Below are 20,003 nucleotides of genomic sequence, written 5' to 3'. Positions count from 1 at the left end.
TAGACTCTATGGGAGATCAAAGAGGGACCGTGAACAGATGTATAAAGGATATTTGTAGAATTAGATGCCAAACACTTTTTTTTGGTTTGAAGTGATTTGATGTGTCTGGACATATAATACTTAGCCCTGCAACAGACTGCCGACCTGTTGGTGTGTACTACACCTCTCACCCAGTGACAGTCTCCCCAGCAATCATAAAGTGAAGTGGTTATCAAAATGCATGTATGGATGGATGGAAGGATGGAAGGATAGCTACCATGGCTTCAGTCAATCTCTCAGGGGTTTTCTGCCCTGATCTTTGAGTACAGTCCTTGCAATTTGCATTCATTCTCTTTGAATATCATAGTTTTTGCATGTAAAATAATTAATAATTAAATAAAAAATAATTAAATGACTAAAAAAATGAAATCTCGGTTTAAAGCAAATAAAAAGTCTGTTTAAAAACTGAATCTCAAAAAGCACATCAGAAAGGTCTATAAAGATTTTCACTGCGCTAACAGAACTACAACTCGTTTACTACAACCTAACATCAGAAACTGAACTCAGAGGGGTGAAACATCAGTGCTCTAAGTATTTTTTAACAGGAATAACAAGTAGTGAGGAGTCCAGCACCGATGGTAACAATGAAAAGCATAAAATCTCAGTGACTTCCGGATGCGTTTGATTCGTTGCGGATGACATCAGCTGTGGAGTGAGTATGCGAAAAAAACTCCGGCGCCCTCGTCTCTCCCCGGTTACCGAATGTGACACTGTGTCTGCTGGTATAAAAAGCAAGGGCCACTCCTATCAAGGTTGCACTTGCATGTCTGGAGACCACTCCAAAGCTCTGCAGCGAATAAAGGGAGGAGGCTGGGATCCGCGAACGAGAGACAGCGACAGAGCCGGGGCGTAAAAAAGAGAAGATAGACAGCAGGAGAGGATGGCAACCCTGGTAGAATCTGCAGACATGGAGACTTTAGGCGGCCAAAGCAACACCGGGGCGTCGCTGACATCCTCGAGCCCCTCGCAGCACTTTAATGACAGCAAATTCTACCTGCTGGTTGTTATCGGAGAGATCGTAACGGAGGAGCATCTGAAGTGTGCCATTGCGGACATAGAGAAAGGTAAGATGGGGCTTTGTGAAAGGGGGTGTAGGCCAGAGAGCTCCGCTTGACGTGTTCAAAACAACTGGAACGGAGACGGATAGACTGGAAGTTTGGCAGCATAAAGTCCCATAATCTGTGCGGGTTTTTTTTGTTGTTTTTTTAATTTTTTTTTCTGTAGTTATTTGCAGTGCTTTGCTTTGTGCACGGTGGTGAGGAATTACGCGTGTCAACGAGTAATGAACACAATCTGAGTGTTATTTGTTGGGCAGCTGTTTGAAGTAGACTGCGGTGGGGCTGTCTGTCAGCCCCTCCCAGTAACATCACTGTGAGCTAGAGGAAAATAATCACTATATCTTCGCCCTCGGGTATTTTACCCACCATCAACCACGTTCAGGGGCAGTTCTGTATCATTTCTTTTCTGTCACATAATATCAGTGGGTTCAGTTGTTGCCAGCCACAACACACGTGGGCCTGGTCCTGTTATGAAGCTGACGAGCAATGATTCAGCATCCAGTTCGGATTGTGCGTCAGTGCAGTGAAGCGAATCGCGTCTCTGAGGGTCTCTCGCAGCACCTTGCTTTTGTGTCACAGTTCACGGCCTGAAGGAGGAAACGAGTTTTCTCTCGGTTTGTGTCGTGAAGTTGACAGTTTGCGTTTCGAGACTGCTACAGTACGCGTCCTTGAATTGCAATCAACGAATTTCCCCCTTCATCCCCGTGGCAATATTTCTCCATCACTACCCTCCTGCATCCAGCTTTCTCTCTCATCCCACACACCGGCTTGTGGGCGTGGCTCGGTCCGCACTGCGGTCCCTACGGAAAGCCAGGAGGACCCATCTTCAAAGTGAAGCGGGGCGTTTTTAGAAAGGCTACAGCTGCGGTAGAGGCCTGCCTCACTGGCCATAGTGCACTGTTTGTAAGGAGGGGTACAATGGCGCAGTATCTGCGTGGGCGTAAAATTAAGATGGGTTCATATTATCTATACCCTGCTCACTTCTAGATTTTCCATGCACTATCAGAGTAAAAGCACAGAGTAGGTGTGGCTCTTTGTTAAACGTTAAATCTGCTGATGCTGTATAGAGATGTACCAAACAAAAAATGATTAAATAATTTTGTTTTAATTAAAAAAAAATAAGAGTTTACTTTTGACATGATTCTGTTGGGGCCACAATCATCTCTCTCTCTCTCTCTCTCTCTCTCTCTCTCTCTCTCTCTCTCTCTCTCTCTCTCTCTCTCTCTCTCTGTGTGTGTGTATTGTCAAGTTTACACTTGACCTTGGGTGGGAAAAAAATTCAATACATACATTTATGCTGTCCCCTTCATAGTGTCTTTGAATTTTAAAAAAATCTTATTTAATGGTGTTTCTCATTTTAACTTATGCTCTCATTTAGGCCCTGTTGCTAAAATAAGTGTTTTCAGCCCATCGTCTGTTGGTCACCTCAGAGTAACACTGATTCACTGCTGCTATCAAATAACTTCACGGAAGCCTTCATTAGGCCTTGGCTTTGCAAAATTATAGAGAGGAATGACACCGCAATGAGTCAGCACAACAGAGGTCGTCCCTGCGTCTGGCACCGTGGCCAAACAGAAACAGGGATATAGATATTTCCTATTATAGATTTCATTCCTCTTGCCAAATTAAAAGTCAATCCTTGTTCGTGCCAAGATTTTCCTGTAAATTTTAGGAAGAGAATTCACGAGGGAAGGTGACTTTTCACAGTTTTGTTTGTGCTTGTGTGCTTGTGTTGCAGGGATCCGCTCGTGGGACGCCAACTTAATTGACTGCAACCTGGACCAGGAACTCAAGCTGTTTGTGTCCAGACACTCGGCTCGTTTCTCTGCAGATGTCAGAGGTAAACTGGAAATTTAAGCCACAACATTTCACACCGATTAATGTCTTGAGATTTTTCTAACAGCTTCCACTGTGTCGTAAACAGAAACCAAAGACATACGCTTTTGCAGTCGTGTGAGAAATAATACGCTTAATGTATTAAAAGTAAAAACAATCACTATATAGAAGCCCCCCTTTTTTATTTTAATTTATTTCAATCATGATCTACCCCTGTCATAAAATATGTTGTGAAGCACAGTACATGAGTATTTACAGTTTCATAGCTGCATTTCTCAGCAGTGTCCATCATTACATCTAAGTCAGCTATATCTTCCTCGTGGTATACTAAACACGTAAGCTTTATTACCTACCACAGGATAGAACCTGTCAGCATTTTCTTACAAGGCACTTTTACCTTTGTGTCATTTGCAAAGTGAATGAGTCTGTATGAAGATGAAACACATTCAGTGTGGCAGGACATGTGGTCTATCAGTAGGCAACATGGCCTTGACAGTCCCCAGCAGTTAAAGCTTCTGCTCCACATTGAATACGACCAGCTTCATATGTGGTTAGATGTTTAATAGATTGATCGAGCTGATAAATGTGGCTGCAAACTAAATCAGCAGGTCGATTCTAATGCATTAATATCCCTGTATCAAATCTCAGAAATGAAATGCAGTCAGTTGAGAGGCAGGATTCATCTGAAATGACATTTAACAGCACTCCAGCTTCGCACTCCCTTTCATCCCGTGTTCCCATCCTCCACTCTTGCCATTTCCTCCAGTGTGCTGTTGCCTTGCAACTAGATGCACAGTTGATTTGGGAGTAATTAGCAATGTAGAATCCCTAGTGGCGGTGTCTGTCCATGAAAATAAAGAAGGGAGGGGAACGGGGAGGACTTGGGGAGCAAGAGGGTGAGGAGAAGGGCTTTTAAAGAAAGACAATGACACAGGCGGGTGGGGTGGTGAGAGGAGAGGAAATAATGGAGTAAGAACAGGCTGAAGAGAGATTGGGGTGATAAATAAGCAAGGTCACACAGAGAGAAATGCAGGAGGATGAAGAGAGAGCTTTGAGAGTCAATGTCTTGGCAGGCAAAAAATCAATAATGTTATTTTCTCATATTCTCTTTCTTTCCTTTTGGCAACTCTTTTTTTTATCTTTTTAAATTTTTGATTTCAGCTTGATGTGAACTGTACAATTTGACGGGTTTGTAGGGTTTTATGTAAAATGTCATGATTCTTTTTAATTCATATTTTAAACTTTTGAATCATCATATTGTTAAAAACATTTTTTAAAAAGATTTACAAAATAAAACTATTTAAAAATAATAATGACATCTCTTCTATCACCTGGTGCACTGTGCTTAGTACTGGTGCTTCTAGAGCAAGAGGGTTCCTGGTTCGAACCCGCTGGCTGATTGGGTTCCTTCTACTGTGTGTGAGGTTTGTGTGTTCTCCTGGAGCCTGCATGAGCTCACTCCAGGTACTCTGGCTTCCTCTCAGAGTCCAAAGACATGCACGCTAGGTTAATCGGTGATTTTAAATTGTCCATAGGTGTCTGTCTCTGTGTTAGCCCACGCTAAGTGATCTAAGACTAGTGGTCTCTGGAGGGTGTTACCTGTGAACTCTTCTATAGGCTCCAGTCCCTCCACACCCCAAATGGGAGAACTTCTTAAGAGGATGGCGGTTGGATGGATGGATTTTGTCCTACCTTTCTCCCCTCACCTCTAACAGGAAGAAAACCCCCTGGTTTTCTTCCTGTTAAAGGGAGTTTTTACTTCCTATTGTCACCAAGTGCTTGCTCATAGCGGCTCATCTGACTGGTGGGGTTTTCTCTGGTATTATTGTAGTGCTTTGTATTGCCTTGGGGCAACTGTTGTTGTGATTTGTTGTTATATAAATTAAACTGAATTGAATTGGAGGGATGTGGTACTTTCCCATACTTTTTCACAGAAAGGTATAGATTATCAGGAGCAGCAGCTAGAAGCTGAATTGGTAATGGGCTGCAAAGCAGCTTGCACTTGCACATTATGGGCATGCTATAGCAGCTTAAATACACTTCTTACATGAGATTTGTCCATTGGAGTCATAGAAGTTGAGCCATCAGTAGAGGTGGGCTGGCACTGAGATGAATTCATCTGCTCCAATTGCAGCTGACCGTGACCTTCTGGTCTCCCTGTGCCTGAATTAAAACTATGCTTGATATAACTTTATTAATTGTAAATTAAGATTTAACAGGAAATAACATAGAAGCTGAATGAAACATAAAAGGTTAAAAAAATAGTTAATCCTTGCTAACAGAGACAGAAGTTGTATCAAGCATCTTGTCAGAAATGAATCAGCATCAGTTCTCAGGAGGGCTGTCTAGTGAGTTGAGCTTGTGAGTTGATTTTCAGTGGGACTTACCTTTAGCTGTAATAAAGAAAAATCAATTAAACATCTTTATATGCTGCATTCTTGAGTTTTCTCTTTAGCTGGTAAGGTGGTTTCATTCATCTCATTGCTTAGAGATTATTCTTTAGAGGAAAACCAGCGGGTGAAATCCGGCTCAGGAGGGCAAATGCAATTACCTGTCTGCTTGATGAACGACGAACCATCAATCACGTGGCGCACAGAATGCCTGGACCTCACATTAACAAGGAAAAGAGAGGAAGAAGAGCAGGCTAAATGGGAGACCACCTGCCTTTCCTTTACAGACATATGACATTTCTGTTTACTTACAGATTTCCCATCACTCTGCCATCAGTGCAGACAGCAGTGAAGCCTCAAAAGACATGTCTAAACCGCAAATCCATGAAGAATCCTCGCTAATGAGATTCTTGAAGAGAAGACTGCAATTTATGATTGATGTTTTTTAAAAACTGTGTTGACTTTTATTCATTTGTCAGAGAAAAAAATATTCCTAATGGTCTGTTTTCTCTTCATTCCTGACTCCAGCTGCAGATCAGCAGTTTTATTCACCTGCATCATAAAAAGTCACACATCCCCTAATATTATAAGAACTACAATAGAAAAAAAAAAATTGTAATAATAACTGCCTTTTATCTGTCAGCTTGTCATTCAATTGCATGGGCTATTTCCTAAAGTAATGACTATGAAGATGTTAAAAGCTGAATGCTGGCAGTGAGAATCAATTTGGTGACACAGGTGATTGACTGCTTTTTGAGTTAATAGCTGGGTCATTGCCATTAGCTCCATTACCAGACATGTTATATATGCTTGGTTGGAGACAAATCCAAAAGTCACAGTAAAAATTTTGCCCCAGTCCTTTGCTGGACGTTACTGTTTTGGTATGAAATACACTTGCTGACACACACAATACTGGGGATCTAGAGGAGCAGATCCAGTCCTTGTCTTTATATGTGCGGTTTGCTTTAAAGCAAAAGGAAGGAGGCGCTGAATTTAGTTGTTCCACTGATCTATTTTTGGTGGGGTGCCATCCTCATTGATGTTCCCGTCTGGCTCGGTCAGTTGCAGACAGGGCAAAACCAACCGGTCGTCCTCTTCCTATTCAGCCAGAAGGAGAATGTTTAGCGATGCATGTCACATTACCTCGCCTCCCGCTGAGACAGAGCCGCACTGGGTTTTAAGGATTTTCATATCGATCAAAGTAATTGTCAGGGTCAAACAAGCTCCTGTGCACAATCTGTCACTTTTTGATGAGTTAAATCAGACACATGGCGGCGGTGATGGATAGCTGTTTTTTGCTGTGAGGACTGCTGTGCTGTACTTTCTATTTCATCACATAAAAGGCCAGTAAGCAGGGCGTAACCCATGAAGAGAGACAAAGACAAAAGAGATGCGTCTCTTTTGCATTAGCGGTTACAGATATGGCTTTGTGTACAGCAGCACGAGCAGAATTAAAAATAGACGTTAGGGATTAATTGTTCTCTCATTTCACAGATCGCTGAAAGTGTTTCCACAGTTGATCTTAGAGGAGCACCGGTCATCGGTTTTAGACCACTGCCTCCTCAGAATGGGTTTTAGTGAAGGTTTTTCCACCCCCTGAGTAGCGGGGGTTTTATGATGGTTGTAGTCGACAGACACAAATCTTCAACATGCCGGTAAAATGCGGGTGCAAAGGAAAACTGTTTTTCACGAGGCCCATCGGTTTGACAGAAATCACCAACAGCTTGTTCGCATCTCAAGGGTGAATGTACCAACACTAGAAATAAAAGAGACAAATAAAGCTGATGCATTCATTGCCTGCTCACTGGGAAAAAATGACACACATTTAAGGCGTTTAATACATTCTGTTGGAAAATATCCAATATGCACCTTTTGTCGTTTAAGGTTCTGTCATGAAATTGAATTTACACAAAATCTCTAAATTACAATCATGCTCGGAGCATTCATTATTTTATTTTATTTTTTTCCATCCACACTCCAAAAACAGAACTGACAAATGCCTGGGAGGGAACAAAACCTCGAACCATTATTTCAGTTTTTACTGAACTCCCGAGATTATTAGACCCCAGCAGTCATTTACTGTGTAGGAAACACAGCAGAGAATGAGAGTGTTTTCTATAAGGCACGATAACTCTCTGGGGTGAAGCAGTAGAGTTAATGGCTGTGCATTCCTTCATGAGAATCTGCTGCTATATGAAATATGTATGGAGGAATCAGCCGAGCAGTCAGCTGCTGGAGTATTGCGTCGCCAGGGACAAGCCACACTCAGTCTTCAACACCGTGCTTCTGAATTTACAGTCTGGATCCAAGCACTTCACACAAAGCAGATTCTCATCCTTTGTCTTTCCATTATAGCAGCAACATTTTTCGTTTGTTTGTTTTGACTGAAATAAATGAATAAAAATAAGATCTGTGTCTTAGCTTGATATCAGTTGATGCTTGATGTTGGTGACAGTGAGGGGAAACAAAGAGTCTGTGGGGTTGACTGAGTGAAGCCTGACATGTAGGGATGGATAATGAAGCTAAAGATACCATGTTCATGTCTCATCCGCTGGAGCAGAGGACAGCCAAACCCCCCTCACACACACACAGTGGGGTCACAGTCATAATCAATCAACCAAAACCTAGAAGATTGATCATGGGCCTGTCACAACACTGTTCATTTTCTGTCTAATCACTCCGTCTCATGAGAGAGGAAATATTACCTTTCTCAAACTGCTGCAGATTCGAATATTTTTAGTGGCCATTGTCAGAGTTCAAATTGTTACTGGGTGTTAGAGTGAGGCAGATAATAACCCAGCCATGTCGGTGCTGTCTGTCATCTCACAGAGGCCGAGTCTGACTGGAGTTGTGTAGCACTGTAAAAGATAAAAAATGGCTAGTCACTAATTGTCAAATAATTGGGACACATTTCAATTTTTTGTAACAAAACTAATGAAACATGTGCTTTAACCTTGCAGTATGTAAATATTTGTTGGTTGAATAAAAGTAGCCAGTTTAAAGCATCATCTTTATATTTGGGAAAATTTCATAGACATTTTTTTAAATAGATATTTGATCAGTTAGTACAGGCAGAAACTAATTGGCAGAATAATCAGTAATGTTAATAATAATTTTTTTGTGTGTCTTTAGTGTATAACACTGTTACAAATAACTCAGGGCTATTATAGGAACTGGGAGTTCAAACGCACTGTAACTTCCAAAAGAAGTCGAATAAAGCACAACGTAAAAAGAAAAAAAAGCTGCAAGAGCTTACAAAACATAAATAAATAGATAAATAAAATAATAAAACACAATATAAGTATTTGTGGGGAGACAAAAAATGTGACGGAACAGCTGCAGAACTGACAAGCTAAAAGTAAACAGCTAATAGGAAACATGTAAGTGTAAAATGAGTCATGTGATTAAAACAAACAACAAATTTATGTAAATGTCTGGCCACTTAAATTTCCTGCATGAACAGTGAAGAACAAGGCGATAAAACATGTGTAATAGAAATATGTATATTTCATGAAAAATCAGTCATTGCTGTTAATATATGAATATTAACAGGATAGTTTTATGATTAATTCACACAGATCAAAGGGAAATTAATGAACAGATGAACAGATTCATGTGTCACTTACATAAGCTGACCGGTAAACTCGTCTCTTACAACACAGGTTAACGAAGGAGGATTTCAGCTTTAAAACAAGTTTTAATGTCAAGGATTCAAAATGAAGTGCTTTCCTCTGCAGACGCCATTAACGTTCACACAGCCACACTGCAGCTGCCACCGTCTGATAAATTTGCAGAGTGCTGATGTGTCCTTATAAGAACCAGAGGAGTGGAGATTCATTACTGCTTTGTAATCAGTTTTATCTTATTATGATGACAATAATCATGCTAATGATAAAATATTAAGGCAAAAAGGTGAATAGCGTATGCTCCCCATCTTTTTATGAAGGTTACACAGACTGAAATTCAAGTTAGCAGAGTAGACATGAAACACTTCAGATTTATGTTGCACTGCTGGTTGTTTGGCTTACTTAACACTGTATTTTTGCAAAAAAATGGTCAAATAAATGATAAAGTACAGCAGCACTGACTGTATGAAAATAATCAAAGTCAATTTTTAATTGAAATAAGTGAGGTGCAGCGATTGTGTTTTCAGAGTGGAAATTGTTGCGGTTTTAATTATTCAAATAATTAATTTGCTATAAATTAATAAGCACATGGGCAAAAAATATTTGATTTTTACAATTATTAAATGATAAATCCAGTTATTTCCTTGAATAATCAGCTAATTGGTTTGGTTGGCAAATTAGTAAATGCTTTCCTTCTTTTATTGTGTCTTTTATACAGTAAAGCAGGATATCATCATTACTGAGAGGCTGTATCTGATACACTTTGAAAAATAATAAAAACAGTTTTCTGTCGGTCAGCTACTCTGTAGACTGATTATGCCTCTTGGTTCTATCTAATTATATTCACAGCAGGGTTTATATATAACTCATAGCATGAGTTTATATTTAATTATTTATTTTACTATATCTATTTTCTGTTTTCTTTTCAGGCCAGAGAATTCTTCACCATAAAAGTAATATCCTGGAGACCGTTGTGCTCATCAACCCTTCAGATGAAGCCGTCAGTACCGAGGTAAAACATTTTTCCTACTAGAAATTATAGCTTCTTCCCATTATTCTCCTATCAGAATTTACAAAACATTTAAATCTTAAAACAGGTAATTATTCAGCCTGGTGTGTTTACTGATGTTGACTAAGAACCAAAAACAGGGGGGGTGTAATAAGAAATCTAAGAACCTGGACTGATGCATCCTTTATTGCTGGAACAGCAAGCACAGATTTTGGATTTTGCTAAACTTCAAGGAGAATAAAAATATAAGAGGGTCAGGAATTGCGCCTTCTCGTTGTTTCCTTCACTCCCTCCCTGTTTGCAGTCATACTCTGCACTTATAATATCACAGAGCACAGCAGGAGTGATTTGGCCAGCCGCCCAGAGCAACGGATAGTGCTGAAGTAGAAAAAAAGAACATCAGAAATAGTGAAGGACAGCGAGATAGAGTGATGACAGTACAATAGATAGTAAGAGAACAATTAAGCTAATTAGCTAATGGAAATAAGTGACTTGAAGCTGGTGATATTTCTAGTGCATTTATCATTGAGCTAAATGCGTAAGTATTGAGCTTCTTTATTTCCTTTTGCTTGAATATAATTATTTTGAGGAGAGGGACTGCAGCTGCAGTAAATAGTCACCACATAAGTGCTTTTCTCCAAGTTTATATACCTTACTATCTACTGTTTAACAAATCAATGCACAGACAACGTATATTTTTTTCTCCTTTCTAGGTGCGTTTGATGATCTCTGACACTGCCAGACACAAACTTTTGGTCTTGTCAGGACAATGCTCTGAAAACACCGGGGAGCTGATCCTTCAGTCTGGATTGTTCTCATTTTTCAATTTCATAGACATATTCACTGACCAAGAGGTGAGTAAACATGGGGAGGGTTCTTCTTATGACATACAACATATGCTACATTGTACCAACACATTTGCATATTGGTTGTTGAAAGGTAAAAAAAGAATGAGAAGAAAATGTGTGGTGGTCTATCCATATACTTACAGACACATAGTGAACCGGAAATCATTGTACGGGCATTACTGATTCCATTAAAAGTCACTCATTTTTTCTCATGGCCAGATTGGTGAATTGCTCAGCACCATTCACCCAGCAAACAAAGCCAACCTCACTCTCTCCTGCCCCGAACAAGGCGAATGGAAAAATTCCAACTTGGACAAACACAATCTGCAGGACTTCATTAACATTAAACTAAACTCCACTCTCATCCTTCCTGAAATGGAGGGCCTCTCAGAGTTCACAGAGTACCTATCTGAATCTGTAGAGATCCCAACTCCTTTTGACATGTTAGAACCACCAACCTCAGGTGGATTCCTCAAGCTCTCCAAACCATGCTGCTACATTTTCCCCGGAGGTCGCGGTGACTCCGCTCTCTTTGCTGTCAACGGCTTCAACATGCTAATCAATGGAGGTTCAGACAGAAAGTCGTGTTTTTGGAAGCTGGTGAGACATCTAGACCGGGTGGACTCCATTCTCCTGACCCACATCGGTGACGACAATCTTCCGGGCATCAATAGCATGCTGCTGAGGAAGATTGCAGAGCTCGAGGAGGAACAGTCGCAGGGTTCAACAGCAAACAGTGACTGGGTGAAGAACATGATTTCTCCAGACATTGGCATTGTGTTTGTGAATCTTCCCGAAAACCTGGACAATCCTGAACCCAATTACAGAGTGCGCAGAAATGTTGAGGAGGCAGCTTTCACTCAGCAGTTTCTTAACAAGCTAAATTTAAGGACCGAGCCTTTGCAAAGGCCTGTAGGAAACACTATAGAACCGATCATACTTTTTCAGAAAATGGGCGTAGGCAAGCTTGAGATGTATGTGCTTAATCCATCAAAGAACAGCAAGGAGATGCAGCACTTCATAAAACAGTGGACAGGAAGTGAAAAGGACACCACTTCCATCCTGCTCCCGAATGGAAAAGAATCAGAGTTCCCTCTCTCTCACATGATTTCCATTGCCTCACTCATTGTGTGGCACCCAGCAAATCCCTCAGATAAGGTTGTGCGTGTTCTCTTTCCCGGAAATGCCACCCAGCAACATATTTTTGAAGGTTTAGAAAAGCTTAAGCACCTGGACTTCTTGAAGCAGCCCGTTTATACTCAAAAAGCAGTGTCTGTTAACATGCCGTCGACACCAACACTGAAGCAAGCCAAGATGAAACACCGAACAGACAGCAAAGAGAGCCTCAAGTCTACCCCAAAGCCTTCACCAATCAAAAACATCAGGAAGGATTCAACTGAGGAAACACCAGAAAAGGCAAAGGCTGATGCAGAATCAGCTCGTGAAAAAACACAAAAGATGGAGAAAAAAGAAAAGGTCCCACTGAAAAAGGGAAAGGCACCTGAAAAAGAATCAAAGGCAAAGGCAGAGCAAGCTGCCCAAAATGAAACGCCAGAAAAAAAGAAACCAAAAGCTGAAAAAGAGAAAATTGTTAAAAAGGAGGCCAAAGCTTCTGTGGAAAAGAAAAAGGAGGTTAAAAAAGAAGTGGCAAAAAAAGATGAAACCCCCAAACAAGAAAGCAAAAAAGATGAAAAAGTGAAGAAAGAGGATGCAAAGAAAGGTCTAAAAAAGGATATCAGAAGAGACTCGCCTATGAAAGAGAAGAAAGAAGAAAAGAAAGAGCAAAAGAAAGATGCCAAAAGGCCATTAAAAGATATAAAAAAGGCATCTGCTGCAGGTGAAGAAAAGAATCTCAAACCAAAGCCTCTGAAAAAAGATGACGCTTCAAAGAAAGACTCAGGAGGTCCATCAAAGTTAAAAGACAAAGGAAAGGCAAAGGTGGCAAAGAAGGAGACAAAAGAGGATACCACCAAAGTGGAAGCTAGTGCTCCTCCAGTGACAGTGGATCCAGAAGAAGAAAGATCTCTGATGTCCTCACCAGAGGACCTCACTAAGGACTTTGAAGAGCTCAGAGCTGAAGAGTTGATGGAGGACGATGCAACAGTTGAACAAAATGTGGAAAAGGAGACTGTGATGATACACCATGAAGAAGTGATTCAAACCAAAGAGTCGCCTGAGGCATTAGAGTCCGTTGATGAAGGTATAACCACAACTGAGGTGGAAGGAGAAAGTGGAGAGACTCCAGATGAACAAGTACTCAAGGGAAAAATCAATGGAAGTGTATCAGAGAAGTTTGATGATGAGGGCACTGTCATGGAGGAGACGTCTGAGGGAGGGGATTATGAAGAGAAAGGAGAGACTGAAGAAATATATGAACCACAGAAAGCAGAATTGGTTAAAAATAATCTTCCTCCCTCTGTGGAAGAACACCAAGAGAAACATGCTGAAATGAAACAAGTTAGTGCTGAAAACAATGTAGAAAATGAGTTCATTAGTCAAAAGGAAACAGAGAATCAAAATCTGTTTGTATCTGCTTCACCTAAAGTGTCCTCACCAGTGTCTCCAGCTGCATCTATCCATGATGAAATGGTTCCAGTTGGCTTTGAGAGTTCAACAGCCTCTGATGAAGAGAACAGAGACGAACCTCCTGAAGATTACACTGTCACATCTGGCCACACCCAGTCCACCATTGAAATCTCTAGTGTGCCTACTCCGATGGATGAGATGATGACTCCCAGGGACATTATGAGCGATGAAGCCACCAATGACGAGAATGAGTCTCCATCACGGGATGTTGGCAGGTTTGGGACATCAGCATCTGCAGAGTGTGACAGAAAGAAGCTCTCTCAACTTCAGGATATTCCATGTTTAGATCGGTCTCGGAGTGATGCCACTGAAGGTCGGGACTACAACCATTCTGCTTCTACAATATCTCCGCCTTCATCTCTAGAAGAAGATAAATTCTCTAAGGATTTTCTCTCTGCAGGAAAAGCCGAATCCTTTGCCGCGGCTCAATATGATGCTGATTCATCTAAACTCAGTTCAGTATCCACAACAGTACCTTTTGTGCGATCTCCCTCAGTTGACAATAAGGATATATCTGATTCACCATCAGTGTTTGCTCCTCCAATAGAATTATCCACCACACTGGCAGGATACACCAGAGCAACAGCAGATTCCTCCATTAGCCCAGATGATAAGACATTAGAAGGTGCTAATTCGCCTCAGTCATCTGGTCACACCCCTTACTATCAGTCACCTGTAGACGAAAAAGCAGGAGCTCTGCCAACTGCATCAGAAGAAAGAAAAGAACAGGGTCCAGTAATTGTGGAGGTTACAAGTGATAAAGAAGATTCCTCCAACAGAGTTACCCCAGAGCCTCATGAACAGGAACTAGAAAGTTCCTCCCCAGTAGAGAGGGTAGCATCCTCACCAAAGAGCTCGCCAACACCTGAACCTGATTCTCCAACAAAGAAGGAAAAGTCCCCCTTTGATATAGATCCTAAGAAAACAGGAGAAAACAATCATTCAGTCTTTTTTTCAGCACCACTGACCAAACATGAATCAGACATCAACCCTTTCACAGCATTCAAAGAAGAGAGTAAAATGTCAATTTCAGAGGGCACTACATCAGATAAGTCTGGAACTCCTCTGGAGGAAGTAGTAGCAGAGGACACTTTCTCACATTTAGCTTCAGCATCCACAGCTTCCCTGGCCACCAGCTCCTTGCCAGAACCAACCACGGACTCTCCTTCCCTGCATGCCGAAGTGGGCTCTCCTCACTCAACTGAAGTAGACGACTCTTTGTCCGTCTCTGTGGTTCAGACCCCAACCACTTTCCATGAGGCAGAGGGATCTCCATCCAAGGATGATAGCCCAAGGCCAATGTCAATCTCCCCAGACATCTCTCCCAAAACAAAAAGCAGGACACAGATGCAGGATACAAAATCCCCAGAGCACTCTACCATGTCAATAGAGTTTGGTCAGGAATCCCCTGACCACTCCTTAGCCCTGGACTTTAGCAAGCAGTCCCCAGAGCACCCATCAGTGGGTAGCAGCTCACGTGCTACAGAAAATGGCCCAACTGAGGTTGACTACAGTCCTTCAGATGTAACTGACATAAGAGCATCTGGAGACCCAACTCCTGCAGTGGAAAATCCGTCACTTTTTGAAGAGAATGATTCAGTTCGTGCCACTTCTGCAACCCCATCAGATGCATCTCAGTCTACTCCCTCTGCAACAACACCATGCCAAATGACAGAGATGACACGTGCTGTGGTTGAGCAAACAGATAAGTCTCCAGTCACCCCCAAAGCAACCTCACTCATCCACTCCCCCCATTCCAGTGAGCCATCCCCTGTGCTTGGAGGTTCAGCAGGTAAAGAAAGCAGCAGCCCCATTTCACCATCTGTGGAGGATATAGCTGATAAATCTGACACATACCAAGAATATGACAAGTCACCCTCACCCCCAAAAGCTACTTCACCATCCTCTTCTTTCACTCTTTCAAAAGAGGAGACACTTTTCCAGGCACAGGAAACTAATCCCTTTAAATGTGAGGATTATACACTTGAGAAAAAATCCCCTGTGAGCCCTAAACTTCCTTCCCCATCACATCTGCCACTCTCTTGTGATCAGTATAATTCTGCCTGTGGCTCCAAAGACCCAGACTCCACTAAGAGGAGCCCCTGTGCTCCATCTAAGACAGATGTGGACCTCTGCCTAGTTACTTCATGTGAATACCGTCACCCCAAAACAGAACTCTCCCCATCTTTCATCAACCCTAACCCTCTGGAGTATTTCATCAATGAAGAGAATGCCTTGGACGATGAGAAACCTCTGACCAAGTCAGGAGGAGGACCTCCACCACCAGGAGGTAAGCTCTACACCAGGCAATGTGAGGAGACACCGCCAACATCCATCAGTGAATCTGCTCCCTCCCAGACAGATTCAGATGTTCCACCAGGGACAGAAGAGTGCCCCTCAATTACAGCGGATGCAAACATTGACTCTGAAGATGACTCTGAGACTCTGCCTACTGACAGAACCCTCACCTACAGGCATGCTGATCCTCCTCCCGTTGCACTCAGGGACCCTGCTCCATCTTCAGGTCACCATGACGTCTGCATGGTGGATCCAGAGGCCCTCAAGGCTGAAGAAAACCTCCACAATGCTAACACAGAAGGAGGCGAAAAGCCCAACAAGAAAAAACTTTCCAAAAAATCTTCATCACCATCTAGAAAGGTCGGTCTATCAAAAGTGAAGGACTCAAAGACGGCCTCTCCAAAGAAGGGTGTCGGAGAAGGGAAAGATGCCAAAAATGCAACCAATACCTCTGCCTCCAGAGGGGTAAAGAGCACCACATCAGGTGAGTACTTATATACATGTATATATAGAGTATCACATATCAGTTTTTGATATCTATTTGCTGCACAGTATCTTTTGTTTTTATTTATTATTTTCTAAATGTCATCTGAGGGAAATTTACATTTTTTTTCAGGTACAGGAAGTGGAAAGGTATCAGGTGGGACATCTCTACCAAACTGTCCTCCTATGTACATGGATTTGGTTTACATCCCTAATCACTGCAGTGCCAAAAATGTGGATGCTGAGTTCTTTAAGCGTGTGCGGTCCTCTTACTATGTAGTAAGTGGCAATGACCAGACAGCTCAGGAACCCAGTCGGGCTGTCCTTGATGCTTTGCTAGAAGGAAAAGCCCAGTGGGGAAACAATATGCAAGTAAGTATCAAGTATTAACATAATGTAATAATGCAATACAGTGGTCCAAGAGGTCAAATGGACTGCAACTTAAGAAAACACCAGGAAAGAGAAAAATGCTGCAAAAGCGCACCAAACACAACAGATGCTGAATAAAATGCAATGGAAATGAAAAAAAAACACACAACAGAAGTTGAATAAATCGTAACAGAAGTAGAAAAAAAATTAAATCTCACAAAACACAATGGAGGTGTGTCTGGGGATACTAATGTCACAGACCAGCACATGTGACAGAAACCAAAACATGCAAAGGACTGCACTGAGACATGATTAACAGAAGCACAGGGTTCCTCAGTGTTGCAAAAGACAGGTGTATTTTCTGTGATTCATATAATACTGTTAATACATTGTTTGCTATTAGCCATTTACTGTTATCCTGTCACTTCACTTCCCCAGCTGTTCCATGCATGCTGATATCCCAGTGGTGGTGTTTTTCTTCTATATTGATAATAAATTTGGTCCAGGAGCAACGTTGTAACTGACCAATGACGATGTCTGAGCATTCAGTTAGTATTATCCAAGAAATTAGTTCATGTTTTTAAAAGTATCACTAGCAAAGCAGCATGACTAACCTAAATTTGGATAACAGCAAACTTAACTTGATAATTTAATTAATATATCATATAAATTAAAAAAAAGAAAACACTTAAAATGCTTACCATTTGTCCCAGAAGAGAGTTTTGTGTAAACAAATGCATTTTTCCTCATATTGCAAAGCTATGACATTACAACAATGTGATTCATCAGTTGCAATGCAGATCCCGGACCAACATCAACACAGTGCTATCAGATACACCTTGTTGAACCACATTATTGTTTCCCCGTCAACACATCTGTTTTGTATCATGATTTTTAAATTTTTTTCAGCTTTTGCAGCATTTTTTTTTCTATTTCTATTGTGTTTTATTCAACGTCTATTGTGTTTTATGTGCTTTTGCAGCGTCTTTCTATTTGCTGGTGTTTTCTTAAGTTGTACTTCATCTGACCTCTCAGGGCAACCATACAATAAAGCAAAAATTCAAAATATCTCTGCTTCCAATAAAGTTAATTGATATGATTATTTAGATTCAAGATGCCATTTCTGTTTCTTGAGTTTAAAAGTCTCTTTGTCACCCATGTTAGGTCACCCTCATTCCAACCCATGACACTGATGTGATGAGAGAGTGGTACCAGGAGACTCATGACAAGCAACAGGAGTTGAACATCATGGTACTGGCCAGCAGCAGCACTGTCGTCATGCAGGACGAATCCTTCCCAGCTTGTAAGATAGAAATGTAGGCCTGTTCCTCAAGAGATCGGGGAGGGTCCCAATTTTAAGTAAGAAAACCAATCCATGTAGCATAAAACCTAAGCAGACACCTAAACACAGAATGAAATAAATATCGGCAACAAGGACTGATTACCAAACTGTCCTCCTATGTACTAACAGTAATACAGATCAGCTCTGAAGGAGTCCATGCAAAGGGTGATGTTTCATGCAGGTAGAGTACCGGGGGAGATAAGAAACCAAATAAACCAGCCAAGCTATGATTGTTCAGTTATGCTGAGTCTAGTAATGTTCAAAAAAATGTATCGAGATGTATCGAGTTTCCTCTGCATCCCTACATCATATGTGAGAAAGCTTTCAATCAGCCTAACCACTTTCAGCAAACACAACTACTTTACATCTGGTATGTTTTGAAAAAGAAAATGTCTGTTATCCACACCAAAGGATAAAAATAACATGTTTTCTGTTCCTGCCTTAGGGAATCAAAGTGAATGTATAAGAAGTGGCACAGATCTTGCAGATTAGACAGGTGGCTTTAAGCAACGGAAGTCAATCCTAAGAATGATGTTAAAAGGTTATAGAGTTGAACGATAGCAAATATGATTCAACTTGAATGGACACTAAACACTGAGTAACATAATGATGTCTAACTTATTCATTACGAGCAAATCAGATTGCTCCACCGTTATGAAAATGTTCTCTGCGTTTTTTGTTTTTTTTTGAGCTGGCTGGATTTTAATTGATTTAGCATCTGTTTTTGTCTGGTTTACGCTGCTGTCTGTGTATAAGTAAGTTTATTACGTTTAAATTTCAGTTAGCGTGCTTGATCGTCCAGGCAGCCTTTTACACTGTGCAACAGGAAGTTGCTTCATGGCGCTCTCCCCTGTCTTTGTCACATCTGCATAATCTACAAAGAGGAATGCCTTTTATTTCAGCTTGCTGATTTATTTACAGATTTTAAGTTCTTTCTAGAAAAGAATATCCAATCTTGTTTCTTATGAACGTTTTGTATGTAATCAATGCGCAATGGGGGGAGCTAGCCTTTTCCCACTGGAAAGCTGGTGAAGCAGGATATTTTCATAAACCTTAAAATGTCTTGTTTTTCTAAAGCATTGTACTATAATTATAAATAGCTTTGTGGCAGATGAAGTGGTTGGAAGACATGCATGAGTTATGATAAATTAGTACTTTTTTCTTTTTTTTCATGGGGGTTTTGCTCAAATTTGCTTTAAGACCAACAGGGCTAGGTAGGCTAAATAAAGACATTTGAGGAGCATTTTAGGGTTTTTGCAAATTGTGCCATGACGCATGTATTCTACACTCCAAGGAATTGCCAGTGGCACAGTGTTGATATAAACATGATACTGAATGCAGCACATTGTAGATTTTCTAGGTGGAGGGTTCAGCATAAGGAGGCTGAAAAATTAGTCATGAATGAGAAAGGAATCAACTTCTGGTAGAAGCTTTTTTTCTCGTGGAGGGGCAGCACACAGAGGTGAAAGTGAGTGACTCGTGTGTTTTAGATGAAAGTATGTAAAACCAAGACTAGACACTTTAAACACAAACACGACACATAACAAACTAACAGTACAGAGACAACACATCAACTTTGACAGGCCAGCTTCTGGAGAAACACTTACCAATTCAAACAGGCTTTTCATATTTGGGGCTATTCACTCGACACACAAACGGCACGAGATATGAGTCGAGCGATGCCAGGTGTTCATGATACCACAATAAAGCAGTTTTCCTGCAGGAGAACCTGAAGCTAACACTACAACCGTACTGTCAAGCAAACAGCAACCTGCAAACTTTGAACTGACACTTCTCTTTTCTCTCTCTTCTTTCTCTGCACTTTCTCTTTTTTCTCTCTCTGTCTCTTTATCTGCCTTGTCTCCTGATCTTTCTCCCAGGAGAACTTTAATAATGTTTGTCTGCAGCTGTGTGGTATAGGTGTCTTGTGATCTTTGCATCGTCTCTGCCCTTTTTCCCGGAACTCATGTGTAACTTATAGGACTTAGTTTCAAGTAAAAATACTCCTTAGTGCTTTCTGATGTTTGTGTGCAATATTTCCTCTACCCATATGGTGAATCTAATGTAAGAGGAACCACTACTAAGGAACAAACATTAAAAAAAAACAACCACAATAAAA

The 20,003-nt window shown here is 41.1% G+C and overlaps 1 protein-coding gene across 1 annotated transcript; it reads left to right on the top strand.

Moving 5' to 3' along the window:
- The first annotated feature begins 762 nt into the window (after positions 1-762).
- On the top strand, positions 763-20,003 carry map1b (microtubule-associated protein 1B). The gene is made up of 7 exons (XM_031754724.2): positions 763-1,103; positions 2,836-2,937; positions 9,879-9,961; positions 10,672-10,812; positions 11,026-16,174; positions 16,307-16,545; positions 17,707-20,003. The coding sequence occupies exons 1-7, from the start codon at positions 920-922 to the stop codon at positions 17,860-17,862; spliced, it is 6,054 nt and encodes a 2,017-aa protein (XP_031610584.1). The 5' UTR covers positions 763-919; the 3' UTR covers positions 17,863-20,003.

The sequence above is a fragment of the Oreochromis aureus genome, linkage group 7 (assembly GCF_013358895.1).
Source record: "Oreochromis aureus strain Israel breed Guangdong linkage group 7, ZZ_aureus, whole genome shotgun sequence".
NCBI classification, from domain to species: Eukaryota; Metazoa; Chordata; class Actinopteri; order Cichliformes; family Cichlidae; genus Oreochromis; species Oreochromis aureus.
This window is presented reverse-complemented; position numbering and strand designations above follow the sequence as displayed.